This window comes from Sorex fumeus, unplaced genomic scaffold (genome assembly GCF_029834395.1).
Source record: "Sorex fumeus unplaced genomic scaffold, SorFum_2.1 ptg000086l, whole genome shotgun sequence".
NCBI classification, from domain to species: Eukaryota; Metazoa; Chordata; class Mammalia; order Eulipotyphla; family Soricidae; genus Sorex; species Sorex fumeus.
This window is the reverse complement of record NW_026606143.1, coordinates 3,443,242-3,466,658: the sequence shown is the minus strand read 5'-3', so window position 1 is coordinate 3,466,658 and position 23,417 is coordinate 3,443,242. Positions and strand designations below refer to the sequence as shown.

The window sequence follows — 23,417 nt, the reverse complement described above, 5'->3', positions numbered from 1 at the left end:
GCAAATATCACACTGATACCAAAAGAAGACAGAGATACCACAAAGAAAGAGAATTACAGACCGATATCCCTGATGAACACAGATGCAAAGATCCTCAACAAACTACTAGCAAATAGAATCCAACTACTCATCAAAAAGATCATACAACATGACCAAGTTGGATTCATCCCAGGGATGCAAGGATGGTTTAAAATTCGGAAATCAATCAACATAATCCATCATATCAACAAAATTAAATATAAAAAGCATGTGATCATATCAATAGATGCAGAGAAAACATTTCACAAGATCCAGCGCCCCTTTATGATGAAAACCCTAGACAAAATGTGTATAGAGGGGACTTTCCTCAACATAGTTAAAGCCAGCTAGCACAAGCCTACAGCAAGCATCATCCTCAATGGGGAAAAACTGAGAGCCTTCCCTCTAAGATCAGGGACGAGACAAGGATACCCACTTTATCCACTGCTGTTCATTATAGTACTGGAAGTACTTGCAATAGAGATTAGGCAAGAAAAAGATATTAAGGGCATTCAGGTAGGAAAGGAAGAAACCAAGCTCTCACTATTCGCAGATGATATGATACTATACTTAGAGAACCCAATAACCTCCACAAAAAACTCCTAGAAACAATAGACTTGTATAGTAAAGTTGCAGGCTATAAATCAATACCCAAAAGTCCATGGCTTTCCTATACGCAAACAGTAAGAGAGAAGAAAGCTACATGAAAAAAATGATCCCGTTCACAATTGTTCCACAGAAAAATAAAGTACCTAGGAATCAGCTTAACTAAGGAAGTAAAGGACCTGTACAAAGAAAACTACAAAACGCTACTTCAGGAAATAAAAGAGGACATGAGGAAATGGAAAGATATCCCCTGCTCATGGGTCGGGAGACTTAACATTGTCAAAATGGCAATACTACCGAAAGCATTGTATAAATTCAATGCAGTCCCTATAAGGATACTCATGACATTCTTCAAAGAAATGGAGCAAACACTCCTGAAATTTATATGGAACAATAAGCCCGCACGAATAGCTAAAGCAATTCTTGGGAAAAAGAAAAGGGGAGGAATCAACCTCCCTAACATCAAACTGTACTACAAAGCAGTAGTAAATAAAACAGCATCGTACTGGAACAAAAGTAGAACTGCAGACCAATGGAATAGGGTTGAATACACTGACATCTCCCCTCAATCATATGATCATGTAATCTCTGATAAAGGTGCAAGTAATGTGAAGTGGAGTAAGGAAAACCTCTTTAACAAATTGTGCTGGCATCACTGGACGGCTACATGCAAAAAAGTGCGCTCAGAACTCTGCCTAACATCATGTACAAAAGTAAGATCAAAATGGATTAAAGACCTCAACATCAGACCAGAAACCATAAGGTACATTGAAGACAAAGTTGGCAAAACCCTCCATGACATTGAAGCTAATGGTATCTTCAAAGATGCCACGCCACTGGCCAAGCAAGTGAAAACAGAGATAGATAAATGGGACGATCTTAAACTAAGAAGCTTCTGCACCTCCAAAGAAACAGTGACCAAAATACAAAGACAGTCTACAGAATGGGAAAGGATATTCGCTGAATACACATCTGACAAGGGGTTGATATCCAGGATATACAAAATACTGGTTAAACTCCACAAGAAGAAAACATCCAACCCCATCCAAAAATGGGGCAATGAAATGAACAGAAACTTTCTCAAAGAAGAAATACGAATGGCAAAAAAGCACATGAGAAAATGCTCTACATCATTAATCATCAGAGAGATGCAGATCAAAACCACAATGAGATACCATCTCACACCTCAGAGACTGGCCCACATTCAAAAGAACAAAAGCAACCAATGCTGGCGTGGATGTGGCGAGAAAGAGACACTCCTTCACTGTTGGTGGGAATGTCGACTGGTTCAGCCCTTCTGGAAAACAGTATGGACGATTCTCAAAAAATTAGAAATTGAGCTCCCATTTGACCCAGCAATACCACTCCTGGGAATATATCCCAGAGAGGCAAAAATGTATAGTCGAAGTGACATCTGCACTTGTTTGTTCATTGCAGCACTCTTTACAATAGCCAGAAACTGGAAGAAACCTGAATGCCCAAGAACAGATGACTGGTTAAAGAAACCTTGGTACATCTACACAATGGAGTACTATGTAGCTGTTACAAAAGATGAAGTCATGAAATTTACATACAAGTGGTACAATATGGAAAGTATCATGCTAAGCGAAATGAGTCAGAAAGAGAGGGATAGACATAGAAAGATTGCATTCATCTGGGGGATATAAAGTAACAAAGTATGAGATTAATACCCAAGAATAGCTGAGATCAGCACCAGGAGGATTACTCCATAACTTAGAGGCCCGCCGGGTATCCTAGAAGAAAGGGCAGTTCAGATAGAGAAGGGAGCACCAAATAAAGGATGTTTGGAGGATCCTCCCAGGAGGGGAGATGCATGTCGAAAGTAGACTATGGACTGAACATGTTTGCCACTCAATGCCTCTTTTGCAGACCACAACACCCAAAAGGAGAGAGAGAACACAGGGGATTGCCCTGCCACAGAGACAGGGGGGATGGGGGGGTGGGGGTGGGAGGGATATTATCCATGGTGGTGGAAAATGGGCACTGGTGGAGGGATGGGTATCTGATCATTGTATAATTGAAACCAAAGCACAAAAAATTGTAAATCTACAACTGTAAAATAAAATAAAATAAAGGGAAAAATTTGATTTTAAATTGCTTGTCTTGGACAGACTCTCTCTACCAGGGCCACATGACCCCTTGTGGGTCCCCAGGGGCTGATAGCATGAGAATAGGGGGTAAACCAGTATGGAGGGAAGGAAGGAAACAGGTTGGAAGGGGGCCACAGCTAGTAAAAGGGTTTAGAGACTCTGACTTAGGACTCAAAATGCATTTGTGTGTTTCACTCAACATGGGAGCCCAAATTATGAGTAATTATGAAATGTGGATATTTTTCCTCTTGGTTTGCACATGACTAGATGCTATCTGTATCAGCTGTCCTTAATATTTGCCAGCTTTTTATAGGGGAAGTAGTAGATGTCAGCAGCAAAATGTTTCTGATCATTCTGCTCAGAGTTTTAAATAAAGTATATGTCCTGAAAGATGCAATGTATAAACAACAAATGTAGCACTTAATCCACTGCTTAAATTTTCTTGACTTCATCACTGAGACAATTTAACTAAACTATTAATATAATATTACCGTATAAAAGGTATTTCTGCTCCCTATAAAGATTAGTCTCAGATTCACTTAGTGATATACTTTGTTTTGGGAAGTGTTCAAAACATTCTCTATGGCAGCATCTCCGACTATATTTAGTTACAAATTACTTGATGTTTTATGCACGAAAATCTCAGGGATATGGCATTTGTCTTTATTTCTAGGAAAGTTCTCACAAAAAATTAAAAATTTGTTAGGCCTTAGGAAACAAAGCATATAACTTGTTCACTTCCAAGTTCTTTGTAAAGTCTAATATTTGAAGTTGACAGAAAAAGTGAAGTTAATCTGTACCTTAATGTTAATGTAATGTTGTAGAATATAAGCATCAGTTTTGAACAGGTAATTTTTAAAAAATTAAGATGGATTAGAAATATTAGCGAAAGTAAATTAGATCTGGTAAACTTTAGAACTGTGCAGTCCAATACAGTAGCTACTAGCAATGTGTGGCTATTGGGCATTTGATATGTGACTAGTTCGAATTAAGATGTACTATTCATATAAAATGCATAGCAGACTTCAAGAGATTAGCACAAAATGTAGATATCTTATTAACTATGTTTTTTATTAACTACATGTTGAGATGTCAAGTGTTTTGGATATATTGAGTTAAATAAAGTACACTTTAAAAATTAATTTTATGTGTTTCCCTTTACTTTTCAGTTTCGTTACAAGAAAATTTTAAGTGACATATGTGGCACATATTTTATTTCAGCTCTGCGTACAGATATTTTGGTAAGTCTCTCCAAATTTCATACACATGTCAAATGGCGAAATTTAATGTATTTTGATTTTCTAAACTATGGGTAATATCTGGGTTAGTAAACTTTGACATGTCTACTGTTTCTTGACATGTCTATGGGAACAAAAAAGCACCTGCACTGCCACTTAGTAACCCAGAGGGAAGAGTCTGAAGTAGGCACAATAATATACAGTGTTCCATGAATCCAGATCTAAAAAATCAGATAAAAGAAGAGAGAATCTTTGGTAACACAACCAGCAAAAGGAGATTTCAATTTCTTTGTTCTATTATCTGTTTACTCTGTCGGGGCTTATAAGTTGAGTTGTAGCCAAATGCTAATATCCTGGCATATTAATGATATGGGAACAAAGAAAGAAGAAGAAATTACTGGATTTTAGAAAAGGGAGGCATTATATTTCAGTGTATTATAAACCTATGAAACTAATTTCAGGTGAGTTTACAGTCTGGTTCTCGTCTAAAAAAAAAGTGAAGTGCTGTCTTACTTGCTGAATCACCATTTAGATTCTTACTTGGTAGTAAGACTCTCCAGAGCCCATTAGAAAAGTAAAAGGAGAGAGAGAGAGAGAGAGAGAGAGAGAGAGAGAGAGAGAGAGAGAGAGAGAGAGAGAATGTGCCTGCCATAGAGGCAAGTGTGAAGGATGGGTTGGGCGTGGTGGGAACATTGGTGGTGGAAAATGCGCACTGGTCGAGGGATGGGTACTCGATCATTTTATGACTGAAATGTAATCATGAAGGTTTGTAAGTCTGTAACTGCACATCATGGTGATTCATTTAAAAATAAAAAAATAAATAAAAAGAAAAGTATTTATTCATTTCCTGTGCTGCGGATGGGAATTCAGAGTTTAACACTTGCAAGCCAAGTGCTCTATGTCTGAGATAAATCCCGCACCTCCTGCTTTCCTTTAAAAAACAAAATAGTGGAGCTGGAGCGATAGCACAGTGGGTAGGGCATTTGCCTTCCATGCGGCCAACCCGGGTTTGATTCCCAGCATCCCATATGGTCCCCTGCACACTGCCAGGAATGATTTCTGAGTGCGAAACCAGGAGTAACCCCTGAGCATCGCCGGGTGTGACCCCCAAAAAAGTTAAAAACAAAATAGTGTCTGCCATAAAGGCAGGGTGTGGGGGTGGTGAGAGGGATACTGGGGACACTGGTGAAAGGATGAGTGTTCAATCATTCTATGACATAAACTCAATCATGAAAGCTTTGTGACTGAATCTCATGGTGATTCAATAAAAAATGTTCTGGATCAGGTATGTAGCTCAGAGGTAGACCACTCTCCTTGTATATGTAAGACCCTAGCTTTGATCCCTCGCACCACCAAAAATAAATAAATGAATGAATGAATAAATAGATAAATAAAAAGGAAAGGGGGGGGGAAGCCCTGAGCACTATGAGTGTGGTCCCAAAACCAAAAGAAAAGAAATTTTAAGAGAAAGTTACCCTAGCCCTCCTATCAAGACACTCTTAGTATGTTCATTGCATCATAGTGCCCTTGTTGCTGAGTGTTAATCAATATCTCCTGTTATCGTTTGGGGTGTGGTGTTGGGACATTTTATGGTCCTGAAACTATATCACTTATTGTATTCTAAGTCACGGTGCCTAAAAACATTTTTAATAGGGAAGGTACAAATATCATCTCATTCCTACTTTGGACAAACTAGCAGGCTACCAAATGTAACCTACCCACACGGCAGAGTCTGGCAAACTCCCCGTGGCATACCCAATATGCCAAATACCAGTAACAATGAAGGGTCTCATTCTCCTAACTCTGAAAGAACCTTGAATATGGCACTTTTTAAAAAAAATCTCAAGGCTAGGACGAAGGAGATGTTATTGGGGCCTGCTCGAGACAATCGACGAAGGTACAAATATATTCTTTTTATTACATATGGAGAAATTAAGACATTAAAGTATAAATAAAATGATCAAGATCACATGAAAAGTTAACAATAAAGGTTTAGAGAGAAAATCTCAGATACTGGGAAAAAAATCTGTTCCACACTAATACCAATATAGCTAAGACAGCCTTTGAGATTCTGCATTCAAACAGCTGCTTTGGAATCTAGACTCAAAGGACTAAAGTTCAGTCACTAAGCCTAGCTGAAAGCAGTATGATTATTTTAAATAGATATGTAACCCTTAGACTGTTGCCTAAGCAGAAGAGATCTGAGATCTGCTGGTGAGACTTGCCCTAATTTGCAGCTAATGACAATGAGCTCTCAAAAGTTGCCTGGCTGATCACATTTTAAAACATAAAAATGAGAGGAGATTTTTATAAAATGTTCTAGCAGTTAAAAAAATGCTACATGCTGAAAATAAACTATAGACCAAACATGATTGCCACTCAATGCCTCTTTTGCAAACCACAACACCCAAAAGGAGAGAGAGAACAGAGGGGAATGCCCTGCCACAGAGGCAGGGTGGGATGGGGGGATGGGTGGTGGGAGTGATACTGGGATCCATGGTGGTGGGAAATGGGCACTGGTGGAGGGATGGGTATTTGATCATTGTATAATTGAAACCCAAGAACAAAATTCTTAAGTCTACAACTGTACTCATGGTGGCTCACTAATAAAATTTTTTTTAAAAATGTTACAACGAAGGCAACTAGTTACTTAGATTGCAACATTTATGGTTAAATAGCTATAACATTTGTTATATGTTAGACTGTCTAGTATTATATTCTAGACATTCTTGAAAGAATCTATCAATAAAAGGTAGATATATGTTAGGAGGATGTATAGAAATTGACACAGATAGATAATAATCTACTGTCCACTGTCTTCCCGTTGTTCATTGATTTGCTCGAGCGGGCCCAGTAACGTCTCCACTGTGAGACTTGTTACTGTCAAATGAATGATTAATGATAAAGGAAAGAAACAAAAAGGAAGGAGGGGGAAAATGGAGTAAAGGAAAAAGAAATTAAAGAAATATCTGAGAACTAACCATATTTTTTGTTTCTTACCCATACCCCCCTCTATCCCTTCCTCTTGGTTTTTGGGCCACTCCCAGCTGTGTTCAGAACTTATTCCTAACTCTGGTTCAGGGATCACTCCTGGTGGGCTCAGGCAACCATATGTAGTGCCAGAAGTTGAATCCAGAGGGGCTGCATGTAAGCCAAGTGTCCTACCCACTGTACTATAATTCCAGTTCTACTTTCTAATTTTAATGAAATGAATGAACTTAAATTAAGTAATAGAGGAACCAGAGAGATAGTTCGGGAATTAAGGCATTTAAACTGCATTTAAGGCATTTAAACTGAACACCACCAAGAATGATCCCTGAGCACAGAGCCAGGATTAAGCCCTGAGCACAACGAGGTATGGCCCCAAAACCCTAAATAAATAAATAAATAAATTTTATGGAAGAAACACAAATAGAAGAACACTAAAGGAAGTGCTAAGCTTTAATCATCACAGCCTTTATGTTCAACTTCTAATTCGCAATTCAATAATGCCTAATTGTTTGGACTCACATTTGTGAAACTTACATAATTTATAGGCATACCTCATTTTATTTTGTTTGACTTTATTGTGCTGCACAGGTATTTTAGTTTTTACAAAATTATTTTCTAGCAGAAAGATTATGACTCACTGATGATTCAGATGACAGTGAATATATTTTTTGCTACACAGTTTTTTATTCAGAATTTTTAGGCATAAGAAATGTAAGTTACACTGCACACTTTATAGACAAAAGTAGAGTATATATGCAACTTTTGTATTTTCAGATATAAAATTTTTGGAAAGCATAAAATTGATGACTTGCTTTATTGCTCTGAAACCAAACCTGAGAGGTGCCTCTATTATGTGTTAAATTACTTAACATTTTTCAGATGTCTATACCAAATTAAAATTACCATTGTTATCAATTGCTGCTTGCAAAAGGTTTTAAAAGAAGCTTTATGAGTAACAGACTAAGAATCCATATCATAATCTTTCTGCAGGCTGCTACAGAGGGAGTAGTAAAGTAGACTAACGTGCTTTAGGCCATCTTGTTCATTCTACCAATATGTGCCACTTTTACTACAGCTATGTGTTGTGTGTGTGTATACAGAGAGAATATTTTTATGAATTTTGTCTTATTTAAGTTTCAAATGGGAAATTTAAAGACAGGAATAAATTAATCTCATATCCCCAATTATTGCTCCAAATCCAGTCATAAAGAGACATAATTTTCAGCAAATTATTACATGCTGAAGATCTTCTGGTACTCACTAAAGAAGACAAATGACCATTATTGTTTCCAGAGTAACTTACATAAGCATCAGAAAGATCACCAGAACAAATGGGTCTCACTTTTTGAAAAGGAAATTACTGTTCTTCTCATTTTTTCCTTTTAAAAAATAAAACCACCCATAATGATAAGACATAATTATTTCCGACAAGTATGAAATTAAATGGAGGGCAGATGGAGGCAAAATTGATTCTCAGCTAGAGCAAACTTATGGAGTCAGCCAGCTCTGCTGGAACATATGAAGCTCATGTGAAATTGACAACTGTTCTGGGAAATAACAGGTTGGACAAATTTCTGTCATCATAAGAGAAACAAATAAACCCTGGACTTTGACCCAGGCATTGCTGGATTAACATGATCCCTGTTAAGGACCTGCAAAAAGGGATAGTGATTCAGGAGAAAATGGAACACCTTCAGGTTACTGATTTCTGGAAAATGCTGAGTTCCTGCACAAGATGATTTCCATTTGCCAGCTGTCATAATTTCAAGGTTTCCCCCAATATTTTCACTTCAATTCTGTTGCTAGTCCTCAGTTTCAAGAGACTGTTTATGGTCAGAAAGATGATACAAAGTTTAAAGTGTTTGCCTAGCTAAGGGCTGCAGCCATGACACTGGCTCAAATCCTGGCAACATGCATGGTCTCCCAAGCAAGACCCCTGAACACAGTCCTGTACTCACAAACAAAAAGAGACAGTTTATCACCTGTCTTTTTTTTAACCTCTTCAGAAAAGTGCATTGAACTTAGCCTATGGAGATGTATGGTTTCTGATTTCTCCTTTATGTGTTCTGTATATATCATATTTCCACATGAATTGCAAGGTTCTCAACAAAGGGAGGCACTGTGCTCAAATAGTGCATCCTTCATGAGGTTGATTGAGCAATAGAAGTTGTAACAACAGTTAAGCAATATATCTGAGAGAAGGCTCCTCATTCATTTTCCTTTTTAAGCACACAGGCTGGCCCCTATCTACATGCTATGCAAATGGAACTGTGACAGTGAGTTAATGAGCTTGGATTCTACCCACTTAGAATGCAGACTAATACCAGAAAATCTGTCCCCGCCCCCCCCACACACTCAATTTCTCCAGATAGCTCATTTGGAAACTGTCAATAACATGAAATCATGCTCTTAATTTTAATTCATTCTGTATCTTTACATTTATCAAACTCTTAACAATTAGCCTTCAAGTCTAAAGCAGTTTCATGTGAACTTTAGTTCCAAATTTCAGATTGAGAAAAAAATCTGAGGTCGAGAAACTATACCAAAATTCTCCACCTTTTATTTGCTTAAACAAAATAAAATAAAAACAAACAGGCTCCATTCACAAAAAAAAAACCAGACAAATATATATGCACAAGATACAACCATGCATAAAAATATAATTAGATGAAAGGGGACAAGGCATAAGTAAAATGAAAGCAAGTTTACTTAATAGGTTTTAATTTTTTGCCGTTCATTTAATTATGATAAAGTCCCTTAAAAGGAACAATTTTGGCAAGTCACTTTCAAGGCATCTAATCAGATGTCTTCTAAGTCACAGTAGCAGAAGTTAACATAATTATTTGCAAAAACAGATAAAATTTTAGTAGATTCTTAACACTAATTTTATTTTTTATTATATATATATTTTTTGTTTTCTGGGTCACACCCAGTGATGTTCAGGGGTTACTCCCAACTGACTCTGCACTCAGAAATTACTCTTGGCTGTGTTCAGGAGACCATATGTGATGCCAGGGATTGAACCCGGGTCAGCTACATTCAAGGCAAATGCCCTACGGGCTGTATTACCACCCTAGCCCCAGTATATAGGTTTTTTTTTTAAATTTTTCTGTAAGGTCACTTTTTTATTTATTTTTAATTTTTTTTTAATGAATCACCACTAACACTGATTTTAGATGTGAGGAAGGATGTTTATAAATTATAAAGAGTTGAGCTGAATGATCAGTTTTACAACTGATAATTAAATCTCAACATTGCTTGTATCACATCTTTTATTCACAAACAAGGCTTTGGAAAATATTTTAACAAAATAAGATAAATAGTAGCACTAAAAATAAATGGCACTCAGTAAATATAAACATCTCTGGCATATTGGAGTCAAACAACAATGGGGTCTGCATATCAAAATTCACTAGGGGTCTATAGATGTTTGATATGAGACTGGCATGAACATATGCCATCTATCAGTATATCATTTCTTCTAGGGGCTGGAGCAATAGCACAGCGGGTAGGGCGTTCGCCTTACAAGCGGCCAACATGGCAGACCCGAGTTCGATTCCTCCGCCCCTCTCGGGGAGCCCGGCAAGCTACCGAGAGTATTCGATATGCCAAACACAGTAACAACAAAGTCTCCAATGGAGACGTTACTGGGCCCGCTCGAGCAAATCGACGATCAACGGGAGGGCCAGTATATCATTTCTTCTGAGTACTAGGTGACACTGGGAGCCATGGTTTCTCGTGAGTGGGCTATCAGTAAGTTTTTCCTTTTGGAAGTTTGTTTTGATAGCAATGAGCATGTCCAATTTCCCTACCTTAATATTAACAAAAAAACATTAGAAACTTCAAAAGCAGATCACTTCAGCAGGATGGTTGAAATAGCAGGATCTGACAATAAGGTAAATGTCACACCAGATACTTCGGTTTCAGAAATACAGACTTTGGTTTCAGAAACACAGCTTCTTTGAAGCAAATAAGACAAATATTATATATTTGCACAAAATTACTTTGTAATTGGGAAGAGTAGCTGCTAAAAATTGTAATAAGAGGTTAATGGGAAAAATGCCAAAAATACTGGCCTGAATAATAGTACAGCAAGTAGGGCATTTGCTTTGCACATAACTGACCCAGGTTCAATGCCCAGCATCCCATATGGTCCCCAAAGCACCAGTAGGAGGAGTAATTCCTGAGTGCAAAACCAGAAGTTACTTCTGAATATCATTGGGTGTGGTCCCAACCCAACCACTCAAAAAGTGCTTTAGTACTGTGTAATGTGAGAAAGGATATAAATTTTCAAATTATATTATCTGACATATATAAGAGAAATTTCAATCTCCTGATCAATTCCAGAAATGCATAGTCATTCAAGAATTTTTTTACACATCAAAAAAGAAACAGAATGACTTGAGAAGAGACCTGGAGGTAGCGATTTTAGAAAACAAGGATTTTACTTTTGAGAACATTTTAGCTCATAAAGTCAACATCATTATTTGTTATAATATGGTTCTTCCCCTGCTATGACCACAACCAAATTAGTTAAAATCATTAGTCAAACTAATACCTATCAAGATTGCAAAAAACTTTTTCCATATACTAGCTAGTGTTCCAGTTGTCTCATTAGTGAAAATCAATTAGTTATATTAAACATACACAAATACACATATGCATTTGTATACAATATACCGACAAAAGTATACCGACACTTCTCATTTCCTCCAGTAGAGGTCAGAAAATAGCAATACAGGAATATTAACAACTTACAAATGAATAGAGTATTTTAAAGATAACTTCTCTAGATAGAATTATGAAGGGTGGTTAAAATATTGCCCATATTTTCTCATTATGGTTTTAAAATGAACATACTTTACTTTTGTGATGAACAAAATAACAATAGGGAAATCTTTTATCTGCATTGTACCAAATAAGTGAACATTTACTTCCAGTTTTATGAAATGATCCATTATACACAATTCGTAATTTTTTCTTATTGATATCACTCACAAATATAGGTGTCAAAATTGCTACGTAAATCAAAATCTGCTGATACTGGTATTTTCAGTCTCCTAGAAGAATGAATTCTACAGTTCAAGAATATTTCTCTATATTAGAAATGTTGCAACCATTTGTATAGCATGAGGTATGAGGAAGTTCGTGTTAAGTAGTACACAGGTTTTGTATCATGTGACAAAGTCATAAGTTTTAAAATATATGTATTAAATCAATCATAAAAGTTTTCCTCTATTAGTTTTACTAAAGATTTTACCATATGGGCAAAACATATCCAACTTTCTCAAATATGTTTAGAATTTCCCCTTAATTAATCATGATAAAGGAGTATCATAGAGGCTGGAGCGATAGTAAAGCGGGTATGGTATTTGGCTTCAACATGGCCAACCTGGATTCAGTTCCTCAGCACACTGAGACTGCCAGGAGTAATCCCTGAGCACAGACCCAGGAGTAAGCCCTGTGTAATGTCGGGTGTGACCCCCAAATGAAAAAAATGCATCACAGTTACTAAACATGTTTATGAAACATGTATACATAATTTCACTATGCAGAGATTATCTAAAAGAATGATCTGGAATTCATATATGGAAAGACCAGTGGATTAACCTTTACATTCTTCAAATAATTAGATGCAGGCTTACCTTCACATGGTGTATCAGTCTTTGCTCTTCATTAACTTTATAGGTCTCCACTCCTAGCTCTTTGGCTAATCTTAAAATGCGATTCTGAGTTGGTCCAACGTAAGATCCTCCAAGGTCCACATATTTAACTTTTTGGTTCTATTTTGGAAAAAAAGTTAATATAAAGACTTGTGAAATTTTTTTTCCTAAGTAAAAACTGTAGCACTGTAGCACTGTCCTCCCATTGTTCATTGATTTGCTCAAGCGGGCCCAGCACCGGTAGCTTTCCAGGCTTTCCTGTGGGGGTGAGATACTCTTGTTAGCTTTCCAGGCTCTCTGAAAGGGGCAGAGGAATAAAACTCGGGTCCGCTGTGTGGGCCGCTTGCAAGGCAAATGCCCTACCCGCTGTGCTATCGCTCCAGCTCCTCTAAGTAAAAAATTAGAGCAAAATAAGTAAATTTGTATCCATGGAAAACTCTACTCCACTCATATGACTTAGAAATTATTAAATTATTGCTTAATTCAAAGCAAATTAATTTGACTATGAATAGGAAAGAGAATGTTAAACTTCGTCATTCACAAATCGTTCCAATGTGGTTTGATTTTAATGCCACAAATCTAATTTTTTTAATTCAGTTTAATTTTATTATTTTTTACAAAGCTGTCTACACAGCTTTGTCTATACTATGCAGCTGTCATAAAGCTAATTTTGATGGATCAAATGCTATGAGAAAATCAAGAAAAAAATCATCATTTCTTATATGCTTTGCAATTCCACATTTGAAAGATTGTAGTAGGAAAAATTTGATTATAATTTTAGACTTTTTAATTGCTCTTGTGTTCAGTAGAAATTTTTATATATAGTTTTGGATCAGCTTCAATATCAGTTATTGAGGACCAACCTTGGAAAGAGATATGAGTAGAAAAGTTCTCTATGTCTGAAAAGTTCAAACATGGCTAGGTACCTATTAATCAGGGGCACTAAAGAATGTCTTACTTTTATGTTTTTGTTGGTTTATTGTCTAGTACTCATGAACTCTCCCCAATACCCAAAGAAAAAAAAGAATTTTCACAAGGGCAGAGATCTTGTTTTAATCAATGTGTAGCCCAAATATTTACTTTCAATAGCTTATTTGGTAACTAATATAATGAAATAAGAAAAGGGTTGAAAAGTAATTAAACTGAGAGATAGACTGTGAAGAGTAGTTAACAGTAATTTCTATGGTCTTAGTAAGATTTGAATGAAATTCCGAACTTTCAAATGGGCAAATTCAACTATGTTTTAATCCCGTGATTCTCCACCCTGTCTTTAGAGTCTTACCCTAATGGTATAAGTCCTGCCTCCTACACGGTCACGGGCTTCCAGAACAATCACATTCAGGCCAGAGTCATGGAGAAGTTTGGCTGCTGACATACCTGGGAGGAAATACAATAAGAAATCATAATTAAACATGTTATAAGATTCTAGATATTGGCTTCTTAAACTATGGGTCACAACTGAGATGATATAATTGAATGTGAGGTCACAACTGAATGATGAAAAAAATATGGCAGCAATGAAAGGTTTCTGAGCATGTGATTGTCACCAATTAATTCAAAGTCAACTGTGTGATGAATTCAAAGTGTTTCTGAAAGTGTTTGTCATGTTGCATTTCTTGGGTAAAAAGGTGTCATGTGTAGATGAAGTTCAAGAAGTTTTGGTAAGATTTTCATCCTAACAGCCCAGGTGGAAAGTCACATAAACGTGGCTTACAGTTGCATTCAACTTGGAAGTCATTCTATTTTTTGTTTTGCTTAGGCACCATACCCAGTAGTGCTTAGGGTTTAATCCTGGCTCTGTGTTTAGGGCTCACTCTTGGCAGTGCTCAGAGGCTATATGCAGTGTAGGAGATTGCAACAAGGTCGGTTGCATACCAGGCAAACTTCCTACCCACTGTGCTATCTTCTGATCCTATGTTTCTCTTAAGTGAGACCCAAATTACAAGTTAGGGAACAATTTCTGTTTCCAGAAAGCCCAAAATGATAAATGTCTCATATCATTAAAGCATCAGTGTTTACCATGTCAAAATATCTTTAAGAATGAGCTGAAATTGCCTGGTTATGTCAGATAACAGAAATAAAAAATGAGGCCACAGTTAAAATAAATATATAAACCCTAGCAGAAACAGCACTGTCTGTCTGTCTGTCCTCCCGTTGTTCATTGATTTGCTTGAGTGGGCACCAGTGACATCTCCATTGTGAGACTTGTTGTTACTGTTTTTGGCATATCTAATACGTCATGGGTAGCTTTCCAGGCTTTGCTGTGCGGGTGGAATACTCTCGGTAGCTCTTTGAAAAAAATCATTAATATAGCAAAAAACAAAAAAGTCTTGTTATCATAAATTTAGCTTTATAAAAACACTTTATTAAGAACATTTACACAAAATAAAGTTTACAATTAAAATCAATGAATTTTGACAAAGTTCAATGCTTAGTTTAAAATTGACATAAGAAATTTTGGGCATATTTGCATCTTAGAAGTAGTTTTTCACTTCACTGTAACACTGTATCACTGTCATCCCGTTGTTCATTGATTTTCTCAAGCAGGCCAAGATGAACTGAATTCTCCATTCTTTTTGAGAGCAAATAAAACCAAGGAAATGCCAAGACACTATGACTTACAGATAAATGAACCACATATATCTTGTTCTATCTTTTAAATCTCACTACAGAAAAAAAAATCCTACAAAGATAGCTAAGTTATTAGGTCAGTCATATATCACAATTGGTAGACCACAGATTTAGACTGTTCAAGATCATGAGTTTAATTTCCAGCACAGCATGGCCCCCTGAGCACTGCTGGATGTAGTCCCTATTTAAAAAATAAAATATTTTAAAATAACTTATGCTATAGACAAGGAGACACAAGAAACTCCATTTTGCTCTCCACAGGGTTTTTAGATCTTTCTCTTACCCCTAGCTTCTGTCTTTCTCCTATTGTTAAGAAATATTTCTATAAATTGTGTGTTTATTGTCAAACTCGGACCCAATCACAAGTGAGAGGAAAAGAGAAAACAATGGATTGAACAGATGTGAACAGATATCTGCCCGTCTACTGAAAGCCAATGTTGTAGGATAGTGTTATCTTTTTGTTGTTGTTGTTTCCTTTGGGGCCATATTAATGGGTGTTGAGGGCTTACTCCTGGCAGTGCTTGGGGGGGGGGAACTCCCTGCCTGCTCTGGCCCCTATAATATTGTTATCTCAAGTTCTACAAGAAACATGTTGGTATTAGCAAGTGAGTTCCAGAAATCACTGATGCCAGCAGGATGCTGTGTGACGACCCCATCTCCTCTACTAACATTTTTCTTGCTTCTGCTTCCTTTCTTCAGCTTCTCATAAACCCCCAAGCCCCAGCTTGAGCAGAACATGGTTTGAGGCAACAATTCCATTATATTCTCAAGGTGGTAACACCAGAATAAGCCTGTTTCTCTGCCAACAACTTGTCTATTGAATGTTGGCCTTCAAGTGATGAGCAAAGAGTACTCATGTCACTTGATATAGTTTTAAGGATTTTAATTATTAATTACAAAATCTCTCGGAGCAACACAATGAGATTGTACTACTCCTAGTTCCATTTTATGGGTCAGAAAACTGAAGCAAAGAGGTGTCCAACACCATATAAGGACCTGGTAGGCAGAGACTGGCAATTTGCCTCTATTGTCTGAATTAGTAGCCACTAATGCATACTGCTTTCCACAAGATCTCATAACCATCATCTTCACAGATTACATCTTTCACTTTTACCCAAAAAGCCCAATTTTTTCCCAATGATATTCTTCATTTTATTTGGATCAATGTATGTATTTTTAAAACTTCACTTTTATTTTTAGTTTGATAAAACCTGTGGAACAAAAACTATGAGTCCTCTACAAAAGCCATTATGAAAAACTAATGGTTCATTCCCTGTCTATTGACTTTCCTGAAAAACAGACCCAATTTTTTACAGGCTGATTTGATATTTCATTCTTGGAGATAATCCATATTTTTATTGCTGTCCTTGTGGGCAAGAGAAAATCCCATGTTCAACATCGTGTTCATAAGCACTGCACAACCCTAATTTAGGAAGACAGGGTTTGGATTTTAACTCCAGTTTTCTAATTTTCTCTCTATATTGAAAAAAATATTTTTTATTTGGACTCAAAATTGCAAATAATTCAATGCCGTTCCTCTTCTCAAGCCTCAGTTCAACAAATAAAATATGAAATAGCCTACATCCATAGTAACAGCTATTATCAGTGAATTCAGACAAACCCACTGTGAATGTTAATGCTTAGACAAAAGGATTCAGGACAAAATACAACTTCACTAATATACACTAGCATTTCTAAAAGATGCTGATTAGTAAGTGCAATTACCTAATAGTATCTGATACTAAACATAAAGTTATTAAAACAAACCTGAGTCTTAGTCAAACCAGTGTTCCATTTCAGCCATAAGTGAAAAATTACCTAAATATTTATTTACACAGGGCAATATGAGTGTATGCTGTTGGAAATATTCCACTGGTTTTTTTCCAGTGTTTCTAGGACAATTTTCAAAATGTTTGTTGACATCAAATGACAAAATAGGTTTGAAAAATAATTGCCCCAAATGTTGGTTATGTAGGAATATCATTGCAATTTAGAAAGAAGGAATATTTTGTTTTTCTAACCTAATACTGAAATTGAAGTGTTGGAACCTGGACAGAAGGTGATTAAGTCAGTTTAGAAGTAGAGTTCAGGGGCCAGAGAAAGAGTACAGCAGGTAGAGTATTTGCCTTGCACGTGGCCAACTTGGGTTCAATCTCCGGTACCCCATATGGTCCCTGAGTGCCGCCAGCAATATTTTTTGTCCACACTGACTAAAGTTTCTTTAATTCATTTCATGTCCATTTTTTGATATAGGGCCTCATTTAGGATTCTATACACATTTTTAAAAATTGAATCACAGTGAGAAGCACAGTTACAAAAAGCTGATCATGGTAGTGTTTCAATCTTACAGTGTTCCAACACCCACCCTTCTACCAGTGTACATTTCCCACAAACAATGTCCCCAGTTTTTCTCCCTCAACCCTTCCCCCACCCTGTCTCTATGACAGGCACTTTCCTTCTCTCTCTCTCTCTCTCTCTCTCTCTCTCTCTCTCTCTCTCTCTCTCCCCCCCAACTTTGGGGCATTGTGGTTTGCAATACAGGTACTGAGAGGTTATCATGTTTGTTCCTTTACCTATTTTCAGCATGCAGTTCTTATCCTTCATGTGAGTGGAGAGTGGTCTCAGCATGGTTGTGGCTGGTTCTGGATTTTATTTATAATTCTGGAAATTATTGCTGGCTGCACTCTCCACATGCATGAAGATACCAGCAGAGGAACAAAGGCTTGCGGGTCCAGGGGCTAAGATCTCCAAGCCTGCTCGGATTTGGACTGAGCATTCTCCACCCAGATCCTCCATCTTCCAGTAGGCAGGGGTCACACCCACCAACTGCCCCCAGGCGCCGTGTAATCCCATCAATGGTCAAGACCCAGAGACAATAAAACCCAGCTCCGGAAAGTGCGTGGCCGCATTCACGGCTGTGTGACATCTTATTATCTCATTCTGGATTTGGAGAACCTGGCAGGATACCGAATGTAACCTACTCACACGGCAGAGTCTGGCAAACTCCCCGTGGTGTACCAATATGCCAAATACCAGTAACAATGATGGGTCTCATTCTCCTAACCCTGAAAGTGCCTTGAATATGGCACTTTTTAAAATCTCAGGGCTAGAGCAAAGGAGACGTTACTGGTGCCTACTCAAGACAATGAACGAACAACAGGATGATCGTGATCGTGATAGTGAGTTCTTATCCAGAGTGATCATTTTCAACTATTTTCAACTATCTTTGTCCTGGTGGTCCTTTGTCTATCCCAGCTGCATCCTCCCCCAGCATTTGAAGCTAAAAGCCTCTTCAAAGATTAAACAACATTCATTGAGCAAGTGGAAGCAAAGATAAACAAATGGAATCACATTAAATTAAAAAGCTTCTGCACCTCAAAAGAAACAGTGACCAAGATACAGAGAGCCCACACATTGGGAAAAAATATTTACACAGTACCCATTTGATAAGGCGTTAATATTCAAGATATATAAGGCACTGTTAAAACCTTAACAAAAAAATTCAACCCCATCAAAATATGGGATAAGAAACAAACATAAACTTCCTCAAAAAAGAAATACAAGTGGCAAAAGACATATGAAAAAATTATCAGGGATGTCCCTTTCCGCCGCCCAAGCTGAGCCGGTCTCTTTTCCCCCACCACCCAGGTTAGTTTTCGCGCCGTCCCTAGGACCCGGGGCTGAGATTCCACCGTGCAAGTGTCCCGAGGCGTTCCCCGGACGCTGGGAGGAAAAGTGGATCTGAGCCTGTCTGCCTGTCCCTTTGCGCCACCCAAGCTGAGCTGGTCTCTTTTCCCCCACCCAGTCGTTTCTTCCTGGACAGACACCAGGTATCCGTGGGGGTGTGGCCACTTTAGAGGTGGGCGTGGCTTTAAATGGGAGTGACTTAAAATTCTTTTTTTTTTCTTTTTTTATTAGTGAAACACCATGAGGTACAGTTATAGACTTACAAATTTTGTGCTTGGGTTTCAGTTATACAATGATCAAGTACCCATCCCTCCACCAGTGCCCATCATCCACCACCACAGGTCCCAGCATCCCCCCCACCATCCCCCCCGTCCCACCCTGCCTCTGTGGAGGGTATTCCCCCTTTTTCTCTCTCTCTTCTTTTGGGTACTGTGTTTTGCAAGAGAGGCATTGAGTGGCAATCATGTTTTGTCTATAGACTACTTTTAGCATGCTTCTCCCACCCTGGGAGGATCCTCACAACACCCTTTATTTGGTGCTCTCTTCTCTATCTGAGCTTCCTTTTCACCTAGCACGTGTGGCTGGCCTTCAAGTCATGGAGCAAGATTCCTGGTCCTAATCTCAGCCATTCCTGGGTGCTAGTCTCCCTTTTTGTTGCTTTATGTTCCCCAGATAAATGCAATCTTTCTGTGTCTATCCCGCTCTTTCTGACTCACTCTGCTTAACATGATACTTTCCATGTAGTACCACTTGTATGTAAATTTCATAACTTCATCTTTTCTAACAGCTATATAGTACTCCATTGTGTAAATGTGCCAAAGTTTCTTTAACCAGTCATCTGCTCTTGGGCACTCAGGAGCACCCCTTAGATTCACAGCAGACCTATCAGAGGAAAGCCTACAAGCCAGAAGACAGTGGCGAGATATAGTCAAAAAACTCACTGAAATGAATGCTTCACCAAGAATACTCTATCCGGCTAAACTCTCCCTCAAACTTGAAGGAACGGTACACTATTTTCTAGATAAACAGCAGTTCAGGAACTTCATAGACTCAAAATCAAACCTAAAACAAGGACTAAAGGGGCTTCTATAAGACAAGACAAACCCTACAACCACAACACACCCGCACAGAAACATGACACAAAACCCCATAACTATACTCTCTCTCAATGTCAACGGTCTAAATTCACCATTGAAGAGGCACAGAGTGGCAAAATGGATACAGAGACAGAACCCAACATTCTGCTGCCTACAAGAAACTCATCTCAACAGCCAGAGCATACACAGACTCAAAGTCAAAGGTTGGAAAAGAATCCTGCAAGCACACAGCTCCTGTAAAAAAGCTGGGGTGGCCATACTAGTATCCGACAACATTAATTTCACCTTGAAAAAGACTAGAAGGGACAGTGAAGGCCATTTTCTATTCATCAAGGGATACATACAACAGAAAGAAATCACACTCTTAAATGTATATGCACTTATTGAGGGAACAGCTAAATATTTAAAACAACTGCTAACAGATGTTAAGGAGGACATTGCAAGCAACACAATAGTACTTGGAGACTTCAACATTGCCCTATCACCTCTGGACAGATCAACAAGAACAAAACCCAGCAAGGAATAATTGGCTTTGAAAGAAGAAATAGAAGAGAGAGGGCTTATAGACCTATACAGGGCTTTACACCCCAAAAAGAAAGAATACACATTCTTCTCCAGTGCACACGGAACATTTTCCAAAATACACCATGTGCTAGGACACAAAACATACCTCAACAGAATCAGGAAGATAGAAATAGTATTAGCCATCTTTTCAGACCATGATGCACCGAGGATAGAAGTGAATCACACACAGACACGGAGAACCAAATCAAAAACTTGGAAATTAAACAACTCGATGCTGAACAATGAGTGGGTCAGGAACGAAGTAAAGGACGAAATCAAAAGATACTTGGAAACAAATGAGAATGAAGACACGAGCTACCAGAACCTATGGGATGCAGCGAAAGCTGTATTAAGGGGAAAATTTATAGTTCTGCAAGCATATTTTAGGTCTGTAGAAATGGTGCACATAAACAACTTGACCTCACAACTCAAGTCCTTAGAAAAGGATCAACAGAAAGAGCCTAAATCAGGCAGAAGGAAAAAGATCATAAAACTTAGAGCAGAAATCAATGACATGGAAACCAAAGAAACAATCTGAAAGATCAATGAAACCAAGAGCTGGTTCTTCGAGAAAATAAACAAGATAGATAAACCACTCGCAACTCTCATAAAGAAACAGAGAGAGAGAGAACCCTAATAATCCGAATCAGAAATGAGAAGGGGATATCACAACAGAAACCAAAGAAATCCAAAAGATCATCAGAGACTACTTTGAAAGTCTGTATGCCACGAAACAAGAGAACCTAGAAGAAATGGATGAATTCCTGGACTCTTATAATCTCCCAAAGCTGAATCAAGAAGATCTGGAGTATCTGAATGGACCTATTAACATCAACGAAATAGAAACTGCAATCAAAAATCTTCCCAAAAACAAAAGCCCGGGCCCAGATGGATTCACTAGCGAATTTTTCCAAACATTTAAAGAGGACCTGCTGCCAGTCCTTCTCAAGCTCTTTCAGGAAATTGAAAAAACGGAAACTCTCCCAAACAGTTTCTATGAACCCCATATCTCTCTAATACCAAAAGGAAACAAAGACACCACGAGAAAAGAAAACTACAGGCCTATATCCCTGATGAACACGGATGCGAAGATTCTCAACAAAAGAATTCAACTACTCATCAAAAAGATCATACACCATAACAAAGTAGGATTCATCCCGGGGATGCAAGGCTGGTTTAACACTCAGAAATCAATCAACATAATCCATCATATAAACAAAAGAAAAGATAAAAATCATGTGATCATATCAATAGGTGCAGAGAAAGCATTTGACAAGATTCAGCACCTATTTATGATGAAAACCCTAGACAAAATGAGGATAGAGGGGACTTCTCTCAATATAGTTCAAGCCATCTACCACAAGCCTACAGCAAGCATCATCCTTAATGGCGAAAAACTGAGAGCCTTCCCTCTAAGATCAGGGACGAGACAAGGATGTCCACTCTCTCCACTGCTGTTCAATATAGTACTGGAAGTACTTACAATAGTAATTAGGCAAGAAAAAGATATTAGGGGCATCCAGGTAGGAAAGGAAGAAATAAAGCTCTCACTATTCGCAGATGATATGAAACTATATTTAGAGAACCCTAAAACCTCTACCAAGAAACTCCTAGAAACGATAGACTTGTATAGTAAAGTTGCAAGCTATAAATTCAATACTCAAAAGTCCATGGTTTTCCTATATGCAAATAGTGAAAGAGAAGAAAGAGACATGAAGAAAACAATCCCATTCACAACTGTGCCTCAGAAAATCAAGTACCTCGGAATCACCTTAACTAAGGAAGTAAAGGACCTGTACAAAGAAAACTACAAAACGCTACTTCAGGAAATAAAAGAGGATACGAGGAAATGGAAAAATATCCCCGTTCATGGATGGGGAGAATCAACATTATCAAAATGGCAATACTTCCCAAAGCACTGTATAAATTCAACGCAATTCCTATTAGGATACCCATGACATTCTTTAAAGAATTGGAGCAAACACTCCTGAAATTTATATGGAACAATAAGCCCCCGCGAATAGCTAAAGCAATTCTTGGGAAAAAGAAATGGGAGGAATCAACCTCCCTAACTTCAAACTCTACTACAAGGCAGTAATAATTAAAACAGCATGGTACTGGAACAAAGGCAGAGCTGTAGACCAATGGAACAGGATTGAATATACTGACGTTCCCCCCCACCCCCAAACATACGAGCATTAAATCTTCGATAAGGGGAAAAGAAAAGTGAAGTGGAGCAGGGAAAGCCTCTTTAATAAAATGTGCTGGCAAAACTGGATCTCTGCCTAACTCCATGTACAAAAGTAAGATCTAAGTGGATTAAAGACCTCAACATCAGACCGGAATCTATAAGATATATTGCGGAAAATGTTGGCAAAACCCTTCATGACATAGAAGCTAATGGTGTCTTCAAAGTTGTCACACCGCTGGCCAAGCAAGTGAAAACAGAGATAGACAAATGGGACTATCTTAAACTAAGAAGCTTCTGCATTTCAAAAGAAACAGTGACCAAAATATAAAGACAGTCTACAGAATGGGAAAGGATATTCGCCAACTACACATCTGATAAGGGGTTAATTTCAAGGATATACAAAGTACTGGTTCAACTCCACAAAAAGAGAACATTCAACCCCATCAAAAAGTGTGGAGATGAAATGAATAGAAACTTTGACAAAGAAGAAATCCAAATGGCTAAAAGACACATGAGAAAATGTTCCACATCATTAATCATCAGGGAGATGCAGATCAAAACCAAAATGAGATATCGCTTCACACCTCAGAGACTGGCCCATATCCACAAGAACAAAAGCA

The 23,417-nt window shown here is 37.9% G+C and overlaps 1 protein-coding gene across 1 annotated transcript in view; it reads right to left on the bottom strand.

The window, feature by feature from the left end:
* Window positions 1–23,417, bottom strand: part of MAOB (monoamine oxidase B) — a 208,085-nt gene that overhangs the window by 118,719 nt on the left and 65,949 nt on the right. Inside the window, exons 2-3 of the mRNA XM_056131148.1 lie at window positions 13,910–14,004; window positions 12,610–12,747 (exon numbers count right to left, since the gene is read on the bottom strand). Coding sequence (XP_055987123.1) covers window positions 12,610–12,747; window positions 13,910–14,004 — 233 coding nt within the window. The remainder of the gene's footprint in view (window positions 1–12,609; window positions 12,748–13,909; window positions 14,005–23,417) is intronic.